The 12,753-nt window shown below is 44.6% G+C and overlaps 1 protein-coding gene across 1 annotated transcript in view; it reads right to left on the reverse strand.

The window, feature by feature from the left end:
- Window positions 1-1,093: 1,093 nt before the first annotated feature.
- The window catches only part of SGPP2 (sphingosine-1-phosphate phosphatase 2), an 82,144-nt gene continuing 70,484 nt past the window's right edge, over window positions 1,094-12,753 (reverse strand). The window contains exon 6 of the mRNA XM_040349039.1: window positions 1,094-1,942. Within this exon, the coding sequence (XP_040204973.1) occupies window positions 1,400-1,942 (543 nt within the window). The 3' untranslated portion in view covers window positions 1,094-1,399. The remainder of the gene's footprint in view (window positions 1,943-12,753) is intronic.

Here is a 12,753-nt window from a genome sequence, read left to right on the forward strand (position 1 = left end):
CCATCTAAGTGTATACATTTTTTTAAAAAAAACATTAAAACAAAAAGCTTAAAATGCACTCACAAAGGTAGAAGAAAGACAAGCAGCAGAGAGGCTGGCAAATGGGCACCACGAAGTGACTGTGTTGTTCAGATGACATCCAGCTGAAGAGGGATACAGGGCTTTAACTGTGTCTACCAGCAAGAGCCATAACCACGCTGGACCGCAAGCCCTGGCTTTCTTCTACTCTTGTGAGTGCATTTTACACTTTTTGTTTTTAATAAATTGATATTCTTAAATGGTTGCGCCTTCTGTTGTTTAGTTTATATTACAGATACCCATTTAATGAATTGAGTAGTTGCTTGTGTGGCCAGTTACAGATTGCAAAATACCTGCTATGAAAATATTCTTCTTACAGTCTGGTTGCTGCCATCCCTGGGACTACTAGTGTTTTTTTGCACTGTAATATAATACAATTATTGAACAAGATCTAAAAAGTCAGTACTCCTAATTAGCAAACTCATTTTAGGTCAATGAAATAGAACTATTACTTTCTATGTTCCAATGGATCAGTATGATGGGGAACAAGCAATTTCAGAAACAGAGCTCAGCAAATGTATGCTTCTTCAATAATTGTTTGTCCCTAAAGTAACATGTTTATTGGAATCACTGTCCCTTTCCTCACAATATGTGTTATAATATTGACCATATTTTTCAAAAACACTTAATAAAACCCATCTCTAGTCTTGTTGAATGTCTCCAGCTTATGATTTTGGATCAGATATACATGTCACAATGTGAATCATATATATGCATCAAATCCAATAATATTATCTCACTGTTTTTATATATATATATATATATATATATATATATATACACATATATATATACACACATATATATATATATATATATATATATACATATACATATACATATACATATACATATACATATACACACACGCGCGCACATACTGTTTTGTGCAAATTCAGTCAAACCTGTGGGTGAAGCTCCTATTGCTTATTAAGAACACCCATTGTCGTAATTTTTATCTGTAAAAACTGTACATACAACATAGTAATAAAAATGGAAAAAAAAAAAACATCAGTGCAATACAAATTCTGTAAACTTTCGCTATATACAGATACAATATATAGTTCACAAAGATTGGCACAAAGTTGCTTATCAAATGAGACATTGGTGCTCAATGTGAAATCAAGTTCAATGTTGATATATCCGAATTCAGGAAAAAAATAAACAAATCTTGGTTGTCGACATGGTTTCATTCCACATTTTGATGTTACAGGAAAACATTGTTGGTTTTCTTTCTGCGACGGTTCCTGAATATCATCATATATTCATTGAAGAACATCTTTTAGAATGTAGATCTGGTCAATTCTCTGACAAATCATAGTTACAGGTCCAGCATGTGATATAACCAAGGAACAATAGCTGTTGCTACAATTCCTATAGATGTATATGTCACATATTTATAAGGAACTTCAATTTCAAGCCTTTGCTTCACCAGCTGGTCATGCATTGAAACTTTGTACCATGAGCCAAGTGCTTTAAGAGATAGTGTTTTAGCAACATACCTTGTGACAACCAGAAGGAAAACACCAAGAATAAATCTCAGTATGACCTTGAGCAACAGGTTAAATGTTATTGGTGGGATAGTCAGTGGGAAATCACCAGCTGGAGTGTAAGTAAGGCCCAACTGATTGGTTAACCAGACACCTACACAGGTCCCTGCTCCAACACCCAGTATGACAGTTGTGTCTGCCCTGGTGGTACTGTAGTGATCCAGCTTTGGGTAATTGTAGCTCAGAAGGAAACCCGCAGTTACAGCTATCACTGGACAAATTGAGTTTGTCAAAAGTTGATGATCAATGAAATGCCACACAGGAAAAGTTGCTGCCAAAAAAAACAGGGCAATGGAAACTCCACAAATAACATCCTGTGAAGAAGAAGAAAAAAAAAATCAATATGTAAAGTATGTTTTTTTTTCAGCCCTACTGCACCGGTTTGGGAATCTGAAGTGAACACACAAAATATAAAAATGTAATGAAAAACTCAAATTCTCCCTACACTTTTGCCTCTCCTAAGCAGATGTTGCCCCCTCATATATCTTTATACACACGTTCCAGAGGCCTTGTTTGCATTGCTTCATCTCATGTTCTTAGCCCGATGTCCGTGCATGCACACTTTTGGCCCCAATGTGGACATTGGGTGAAGAAGCCAAACAAGCAATGTAATCAATGGCGAGAGCCTTGCTGCAAAATCTATAGGGCTTGTAGAATGGGGGAAAAAATAACTTTTTATAGTAACACTTTAAGTAAATCATTAAGCTAGCAGCTTGTGTACTTTACCAGTCATAAACAAATTGTAATTCTTCTGACCAAGGAGGGGGGCTTTTAGAGCTATACCTTGCCAAGATGCACAGACCCCATAACTGCCTATTTGCTACACATTCTCTGTACTGGCTTTCTTCAGCCATTTGGCTCAATTGACAAAAGAGGTATGAATGAGGTCAAAGAGTAAATTATGGATGTTGAGGAGACTGCATATTAACCACTAGCGCTTTAATGTCTAGATTGCAAATTGTGATCTCCTGATGGAACTCAAAGACCCCCTTTGACAGTCATTCAAAAACCAGACTAATAAAACGATCTTAATACTACAAGACATCCCCATTTCATCTTCAAAGGTTGTATTATTGGATGGCCATTATCCCATGAAACCTTCACGTGATTCAGTGTTTAAAAACTTCTTTGATTCCTTCAAAATACTTTCAAGACTTATTGGCAGTTTCCAAATGCCTAGTAGCCACATAAGCCATGGTAATGTGTCTCTGAAGTCTAATCCATTCCCTGCTGGAAAAGGCAGCAAATCACTGACTTGCACTGTACTACCCTGAACTCCCGCTGTGAAGGGACCAGAGGATGCTATTGTTCCTCTCTGTGTAATCATTTTCATTGAAATATCTATGGTGCACTAATTGCATGCTTCTCTTGCCCAGGGCTGCAGCCACAAGTTAAACTGAAAGGGGCATTGAGATACAGAGGAGGAATATATGCTTTAGTGAGTCATCCCACGAGCCCATGCAAGGGAAGCAATAAGGTCAGGAATGTAATCGACAGCTGCCATCCATCTCAAGAAAGGCGTCTTGGGCCTGGCTGACTTCAACAGGTCAGTTAGCAGCAAACATACACTATTGTTCTCCCCACATTATGAGGATCTTATTCATTGAAGAAACATTGATCATAAGTGGCCAAGGAGGGAAAGCAAAATACCCATTTGTATAATGCTATTTTGTTTTATACAAGAATAAATCTCTCTTTACAAACTAACCTACACTTGCTAATGTGCAAAACTTAGAAATATGAAATCAGCAAATCTCCCATTACTAGGATAACATTTAAAGAATATCTATCAACAATTTCTAGAGAGGAATGAAGCAATGCAGAATTTAGTTTTGCTTTTAAATTCACTCTGCTGAGTGTCAGCAGTCCGAAGCCTGTGGTTTTGGTACCCTCTATTTAAAATTTCAGTAGTATAGCGATGAAAATATTTCCTCCTTACCTTTTTGTAGTTAGGTGTATATTTAACATAAGCACTGACAGCTTGGCAGCAATAGTAGCTAAGCAGACAGGGCCAGATCCACAGCCAGCCGCCGTAACTTAAATATTCCCATTTAAGTTACACTGCCGGAAAATTTCTACCTAAGTGCCCGATCCACAAAGCACTTACCTAGAAATTTTCTGCGGTGTAACTTAAATCCGGCCGGCGCAAGGCGTGCCCAATCTAATGGGGTGAGTCCCATTTAAATTAGGCGCGCTCCCGTGCCGGAAGTACTGCGCATGCTCCCGACGCGATTTTCCCGACGTGCATTGTGCGAAATTACGTTACGCCGAGTTTTGTGAATCGCGCCGGGTAAAAAAAGTTGCGTCGGGAAAAAAAAAAGATGCGGCGGGAAAAAAAAAAATAAAAAAAAAAATTTGACAGCGTCGCGGGAAAGAAGGGTCTACTTTTACATGGCGTACTAACTTTACACTTTGTAAAAGCAGCCCTAATTTTGCGACGGCAAACTAATACTTACGGAGAAAAAACGAAGCGTAAAAGCTTTGTGGATCTCCGTAAGTGCTAATTTGCATACCCGACGCTGGATTTCGACGAGAAAAGCCCCCAGCGGCGGCTGCGGTACTGCATCCTAAGATCCGACAGTGTAAGTCCCTTACACATGTCGGATCTTCTGCCTATCTATGTTAAACTGATTCTGTGGATCAGTTCCATAGATAGAAAATACCAGTTACACTTACGGTAGCTGTTTTTCTGTAAGTCTTACAGGACGGCACCTTGAGAGTAGACTGGCTCCACCTGACAGGAAACACAATCAGAAAGAGGTTTAAAAGCCCCGCCCCTCCCCGTGCACCTCAGTTAGTGATAAAGTAACCACCATTAGAGCACGGGAACCAGTATATAAAAATACAAACCATATAAATTCCTCAGGGTGGGAAATAGGCCTGCCGTCCTGTAAGACTTACAGAAAAACAGCTACCGTAAGTGTAACTGGTATTTTCTCAAGTCGTCTTCCAGGACGGCACCTTGAGAGATAAGCAAGTAACCCTCAGGCCTACCTTAGGGCGGGACCACTGCCTGCAGGATTCTTCTGCCAAACGTCAAGTCTTGGGGTGACAGAAGTTCCACTCGGTAGTGTTTGAGAAAAGTGTTCTGGCTTGACCACGTTGCTGATCTACAGATTTGTTCCACTGAAACTCCTGCTCTCTCTGCCCAGGAGGTTGCTATAGATCTCGTGGAATGTGCCTTGACTTTAGGTACTGTTTTGCCAGCCTTAATGTATGCTAATGAAATTGCCTGTCTTATCCACCTAGATATAGAGGCTCTAGATGCTTGGCAACCCTTTTTCTGTCCTGAAAAATTAATTAGCAAGTGTGATGAGCGTCTGAACTCGCTCACCCTTTCCAAATAACTTAACAAACAGCGTCTTACATCCAAACAGTGGAAGGTCTTTTCCCTTTCGTTCTGTGGATTTGCGCAAAATGAAGGAAGAATAATTTCTTGTGACCTATGAAATTTCGTTGCCACCTTAGGTAGGTACAGGGGATCCTGACTTAGGACTACCCTGTCTTCAAAAAGACGAAAATAAGGCTCTTTTATTGAGAGCGCCTGCATGTCTCCTATTCTTTTGGCCGTAGTAATAGCCAGAAGAAAGGAGAATTTAAATGTCAACAGCCTAACCGGAATGCTGTCTATCGGTTCAAACGGAGGTTTGGATAAATGGTCTAGTACCAAGGTGAGGTCCCAGGGGGGAACCCTGGAGATTTGAATAGGGGATAACCTATCCCTAGCCGACAGGAACCTCTTGATCAGCGGATCCAGGGCCAGCCTCTTGTCTAAAAAGTAGGACAAGGCGGCTATTTGTACTCTTAAGGTTCTTGTGGCTAGTCCTAGATCAACTCCTTCCTGGAGAAATTCCAGGATGACAGATATTTCAGGTAGTGGGGCTTGCCTGGCTGCACACCAGCGTGAAAAGATCCCCCAGGTCTTAGCATAAATCTTTCTAGTGACCTCCTTATGACTAGCCAAAAGGGTATTTATTACCTTCTCCGAACATCCTCTCCGCTGCAGGTTCCACCTCTCAAGTACCAGGCCGTCAGACTGAAAAAGTCGGGCTCTGGGTGAAAGATCGGTCCCTGCCGCAGAAGGTCCACTCGGACCGGGAGAGGAAGGGGGGGAAGAACAGACCAACGTTCTAACATTGGGAACCAAGCTCTTTTGGGCCACTGGGGAGCGATCAGGATCAGCTTCCCTCGTGAGCGGCTCAGTTTCTGTAGGACCCTTGGGATCAGACTCAGGGGAGGGAAGGCATAGGCCAGCTGAAATGTCCAGGCCTGTGCCAACGCGTCCACACCCTCCGATCCCTGATCCCGGGAGAGGGAGAAGAACCTTTCTACCTTCCTGTTCTTCCTGTTCGCGAAGAGGTCTATCTCTGGGTTGCCGAAACGATGTCGAACCCAGTCGAAGACTTCTCGATTTAATTCCCACTCCCCCTGGAGGATGGGTTGGCGGCTTAGAAAGTCCGCTTCTAGGTTTAGGACTCCCCGTATGTGGATAGCTGAAAGGGAGAGGACTCTCTGTTCTGCCCAACCCAGAATTTCTAAGGACAGCCTTAGGAGGGAACGGGACCTGGTGCCTCCCTGGTGATTTATGAACGCCACTGTGGTTGCGTTGTCGGAGAGAATCTGTATTTCTTGGTTTATGACTCTCTCCTCGAACGCCTCCAAGGCCTTCCCGACCGCTAATAATTCGCGGAAGTTGGAAGAGGACCTGCTCTGTTGTCGATCCCAGGACCCCTGGGCCTGGAGACCCGACATGTGGGCTCCCCACCCCCAGGAGCTGGCATCCGTGGTTATCCTGAGAGGATTTGTCTGGTTCCATGGGAGGCCTTCCTCCAAATTCTGAGAAATGAGCCACCACCCCAGTGTGCATTTTACAGACTCCGGGATGCTGACCCTGGAGTCTAGGGATGAGTCCTTCCCGTCCCAGGAGGAGAGCAGGAAGGCCTGCAGGGTTCTGTAATGAAGCTGGGCCCATGGGACCGCTGGGATGCATGAGGTCATCAGTCCCAGTAACCTCATGATCTGTCTGAGGGAAATTTCTATTGAACCCATGACGGACCTGACCACTGACCCGAGTCTCTGGATCTTCTCCTCTGGAAGAACCAGCTTTTTCTCTACGGAATCTATCAGGAACCCCAGATACATTTTTCTCTGTTCTGGCAGGAGAGAAGATTTTTCTCTGTTTACAATCCATCCCAAAGATTCCAGAGTAGTCAGGACGGTGGTCAGATCCGAGAGAAGAAGTTCTCGGCTGGGGTTGAAAAGCAGTAGGTCGTCCAGGTAGGGGACAAGGGAGATCCCTTTCAGGTGTAGAAAGGCGACCACCTCTGCCAGGACTTTCGTGAAAACCCTTGGGCTGGAGGCCAGACCAAAGGGGAGTGCGGTGAACTGCCAGTGCTGAATCCCCTGAGGGGAGGCAATGGCAAATCGGAGGAACCTTTGATGGTCCCCGAAGATTGGGACATGGAGGTAGGCGTCCCTCAAGTCTATGGTTACCATGAAGACTCCTTCTAACAACAGTCCCTTGAGACTGTAAATGTTTTCCATGCGGAACTTCTTGTAGAGGAGGAAGGTATTTAAAGGTCTTAAATTTATGATCAATCGGAATTTCCCCGAAGGCTTGGGCACCATGAAAATATGTGAATACACCCCCTGACCCTGTTGTCCTGGCGGAACTGGGATTATGACTCCCTGCTGAGCTAGATCTGCCACATTTCCCAGAAGGGCAGCTGCCTTGAGGGGATCTTGGGGTAGATGGGTGAGGAGGAATATTGGGGGGGGAAGTTGGCGGAATTCCAATCTGTAACCTTCCCTCACTATTTGCAAAATGTGAGGACTCCGCGTTATACTCTCCCAGGCTGGAAAAAATTGGGAGAGTCTTACCCCGACTCTTAAGTCACTTGGAGTCCTTACCTGCGGGTTTGGGATCGGGGAAAAGGATACCCCCTTTTGGCTTATCCTTTCCCGCGATCCATCGCTTATTAAAGGCCGATCTTCGGTCAGAAGGTCGGTTTTTATTCTGGGGGCCTCGAAAAAATCATCTCCTGTTAGGTCTGGGTTTTGGGGGAAACCGTTTCCCCTTTTCTGAGGCCCTAGTTAGAGCTTGATCAAGTCCTGCCCCAAAGAGAAGAGTGCCTTCAAAGGGCAGGGCACATAGACGGGTCTTGGAGGCAAGATCACCTTCCCACGTCTTGAGCCATACCGCCCTTCTGGCGGCGTTGACGAGAGCACCCGTCTTAGCAGAGGATCGGACTGTATCTGCAAGATAGGCTACCGCACTGCCTATGACTGTAAGAGAATCTCTAATTTCTTTAAACTTGGAGGTCTGAGGTACATGCTCCAGAAGTCTGGTTAACCAGGTATCTGCATTCCTAGCGATGCAGGAAGAGGCCAAAGCGGGTCCAAGGGCGGCCGCATTAGCCTCCCAGGCCCTGCGAAGGGAGGTGTCTGCCCGCCTGTCTAAGGAATCCTTTAAGTTCCCTGCATCCTCAAACGAGAGGTCAGACTGCCTGGAGAGTTGTGCTAGAGATGCATCTAGTTTAGGAGTTTTAAACAAGGTATTTTCTAACTCCTCCTTAAAGGGACAGCGCCTCTTCCAGGTCTTGTACCTTAGCAGTTTCTTTTCAGGCTCAGCCCATTCCCTCAGAACTATATCTTTAAGTGACTGATGGACTGGGATAACCTTTGGCTGAGGTTTAGCTAGACCCTGGTACATTCTGTCCTGAGGCGACACCAGCTCTGCTGGCTGTTGGATCCCCTCAGAGGCATAGACAGCAGACAGCAGACCCCCCATGTCATCTGCAGAAAAAATATATTTGCCTGATCTGGCATCCTCATCCTCATCCTCATCCTCAGAATGGCTATCAATTACCCCATCTTCTGCAGCCTCTGAATCTTCGGTGTCAGATAGGAGAGACTCCCTGGCCCTGGAAACTCGTGGCACTGGGGTGGATGAGCTCTCTTGGGAAGAGGGGCCGGCTGCTATGGGCTCAGGATCCCTATTTTTTAAGGTGTCCTTAAATTCTTTTAACGTGGAGAGCATTTGGGATTGGACAGTTAGGAATTCCTTCATAATCAGGGAAGTTTCCTTTCCTGACAGTTTTTGTATGCATTTGGCACAAAGAAGTTTGGAGTAATCTGCAGCCAGCTTAATGCTACAGTTACCACACCTCTTGGTTTTGGAAGTGTGTTTTAGGGAGAGATTAGCAGCTTCCCCCTGGGCAGAAACCTCCTCCCCTGTAAGGGGAGAGAAAAAATATTACAGTCCATACATCAAGTGTGAGAGGAGGGGGGGGGGGGAGAGGACCCAGTCCAATATGCCCCCCTGACATTCTGAGGCAGACTCACCCTTGGTGGTGTCCTCGGCAGCGGCTGTTAGCGAACGATCCTCGCGCTCCATAGCGAAGTCGTGCAGGCGCCACTCTCCTCCTTGCTGCAGTGAGAACAGCGAGGAGCCGACGCCGCTGGCGGCCTCCATTTTGGTGAAGACCGGAAGTGCGTCATCACCGCGCGCCGCCTGTGACGCGGCGTCGACTGCTGGCTCCATTCGAAAATGTCCCCGGGAGGACAGCACACCGGAGCCACGCTGAGGAAGCCCTCACACCCGCCCAGCAGGTAAGGGGTCCTGGAGGAGAGGGAACATGGCCAAAATAGGAGTACTGGGATAGCCACTATCCCAGGGATTCCTACAGAAAGGAAAGAAGGGGGGTATTGCAATCTTCCTCCCCCCCCCTATCACACGGGGAAAACCCCCCGGGACAGGCATAATACCTTTAGCTGAGGCAGGGACGGCCTCCCAGGACCCACTGCTCAGTACCCGGAGGGGGACCACCAGCCCCAGGCCTTAGGTCTAACAAAAAATAATAAACTGTTTCGCTGGTGGGAAACACAATCAATAACTGAGGTGCACGGGGAGGGGCGGGGCTTTTAAACCTCTTTCTGATTGTGTTTCCTGTCAGGTGGAGCCAGTCTACTCTCAAGGTGCCGTCCTGGAAGACGACTTGAGAAACAGGGATACAATGGCGTATCAGTAGATACGCCGGCGTATCCCTTTTGTGGATCAGGCCCATAGTTTCTATGGATGTTTTCAAGCATATAAGAGACTGATGACTTGGCATACCGACACAGATTTAGGTGTATTTAATACATTTTTTTTACATATACCAAAAAATTTGTAGTGCACAAATAGTTGGATATATAGATTATTAGTTATAATTATTTCGTAGGTTAGCCAAAGACAAGAGTGGCTACCCTCCCCAGATTTGTGGTTACCACTCAAATGAACTCTCTTTCATACCAATGATTATTTCATAAACCTTGCGGTCTCCAAAATGTGGCCCATTGCTTGCTTTTTTTCCGGCCCTTGGGTCACTATTCCTCCCACTGATACAAATGATGGTTCATTATTCCTGTCACTGATACCAACATCAGGGCACTATTCCTTTCACTGTAATGCTTGGACACGATTCCTTCCACCAATATCAATGATACTCTTCCTCCCACTGACACTAATGATGGGGGTACTATTCCTCCTACTGACACCAAGGATGGTGCACTATTCCTCCCACTATTGATAATGGTGGTGCACTATTCCTCCCACTCACACCAATGATTGAGCTTTATTGATTCCACCAATATCGATGATAGGACACTATTCCTCCCACCAATACCAACGATGGTGCACTATTCCTCCCACTGACACCAATGATGGGACACTATTTCTTACCATGATACCAACAATGTTATCCAAATAATACCAATGATGGGGCATTTTCTACTCCCACAGGCCATAGTCCGGCCCCTTTGAAGTCTGAAGGGCAGTAAACTGGCCCTTTGTTTTGAAAGTTTGGAGACCCCTATCATAAACAGTACCACATTTCTTTTGTTGGAAAAACAAATACGCATACAGTGGTGCCAGATCATATGTATACAATATTTTCAAGAACAGGAATTGGGCATGTACACAAATGTCCAATAATCTTAAAGTGGTAGTTTGGGAAACATAAAGAATTATCGTATTTATCTTCATATAGCGCAGCCCGGCGTATAGCGCGCACCCCCAACCTGGAAGGGAAATTTCAGGAAAAAAAATGCCGCGTACACACGATCGTTTTTCGGCATAAAAAAATGACATTTTCAGCATGTCTAAAAAAAGAAAGTTTTTCAAACTTCATCATTAAAAACGATGTTGCCCACACACCATCGTGTGGGGGCTGCTTTAGCCGATTCCGTGTTAGAGCGCTCCCGTCTCATAACTCGCTTCTGGGCATGCGCGGGTTTAAAACATCATTTTAGCCCACACACGATAATTTTTTACAACCCGAAAAACGACGTTTTAAAAAATGACATTAAAAAAAAAGCATGTTCGAAAAAAAATTGTCGTTTTTCAGAAGCCGAAAAACGATGTGAAGCGCACACACAATGATTTTAAATGACGTTTTTAAAAATGTCATTTTTTTCATGACGAAACACGACCGTGTGTATGCAGCATTACAGTTTGAATGCCCCTCGTCGGTGTCTTGCCTGGCGTCCATCGGCGGCCTTGTCCGGTCCGGCGTCCGTCGGCGGCCTTGGTGGTGTCCTCCCCGCTTCTCCCGTGCTGTTTTTGAGTCGATCCCCGCTTCCCGGCGCCGTGTTTGAACGTCGCCGACATATACCGAGCGCAGTACACTCGGCCACGCTCGGTTCCGCTCGCATAAAGGCTAGGAGACGGCACAAGGCATAAACCGCAAGGGGAGCCGAGCCTGTCCGAGTGTACTGTGCTTGGTATATGTCGGAGGCGGCGTTCAAACACAGTGCGGGAAGCGGGGATCGGCGTATATCGCGCACCCACGATTTTCCCCTGATTTTAAGGGGGAAAAAGTGTGCGGTATACGCTGATAAATACGGTACATTCTGTATGATGCAGCCTGTCAGAAGCTGTAACATAACTGTTTTTGTTTTTTCCATGTCCTCCCTGTAACAGTTTTATTAATTGTTGTTCCTGCCAGTGGATCTGTTATTTTCCCACTTCCATTATTACACTTTTTATAATGCAGGATATATATAGCCCCAACCGTTTGCACAGGGCTTTACAAAATGGACAGACCACGTTGTCCAACAAAAGTTTCCATTGCAGGGGTTGGATCGAAGTGTTTAACAACGGCAGGGTTGCTTACAAAAGCACAGCTTTTAATCATATGGATTAATTCAAAATTAAATAATAAAAAAACACCTGTTGCTGTAACCACTTTAAAAATTGTAAGATGGAGTTGGACCTTAATTGCTTTGCATCTTCCATTTAAAACTTCATATCCACCCAAGAATACCCTGTCTACAACTCTGCGGTGTGCTTTCACTACAGAAAGAACAGCATTGTTGCCTGTTATAGGAAGTGGAAGATTTACAGATCTACTGGCAGGTAATAAATCTATGTTACAGGGGGGAACAAAAATGTATCTCTTCACGCTACTAATAGATTGCAACAAACATGGCATTTTTAATTTTACTCATAATTACACTTTAAGATGGAAAATCAGGCAAGCATAACTGTTGTCCAAGAGCAAACAATCTGACAGTTCCAACTATACAGATAGATACATATCTGGATATTTGTCTAAAAGTGCCCATATAGGATTTAATCCCATCATTTGATAATATTTTAATCATATCTATTAAAGTGTGTATGACCATTTTTGTGATCACTTTGGATTCACTTGTTTGCCTCAAATCAAAAAGAAATGTGGATGTGACAAATATGGTAAACTTTAAAGCAACCTATATAGAGTATAAAAAAAAAACATATTAAAAGTAATTGTAAGGCTGGGTTCACACTATTGCGAATTGAATATGGGTGTTTTGACCGCATCCAATTCGCAAAAGCAGCAGATTTTCACCTGCTCTATAGCGCCAGTTCACATATCTCCGCTGCGGCTCTGGTGCGAATTTGCACATGAGCCCTGTGTGTCTTTTTGTCCGTTTTAGGTTTCGAATTCAGCCAAAAATTCAGGCTGAAACCGCGAACAGGGACGCACCGGCCTAAAGAATCTTTAAAAAAAATATATATATACTTTCTTGCTCTGTGTAATAGTTTTGTCCAGAGCAGCCTGGATCCTCCTCTTCTGGGGTCCTCTGCTGGCACTCCTGCCTT

Source organism: Rana temporaria, chromosome 4 (genome assembly GCF_905171775.1).
Source record: "Rana temporaria chromosome 4, aRanTem1.1, whole genome shotgun sequence".
In the NCBI taxonomy this organism is placed as follows: Eukaryota; Metazoa; Chordata; class Amphibia; order Anura; family Ranidae; genus Rana; species Rana temporaria.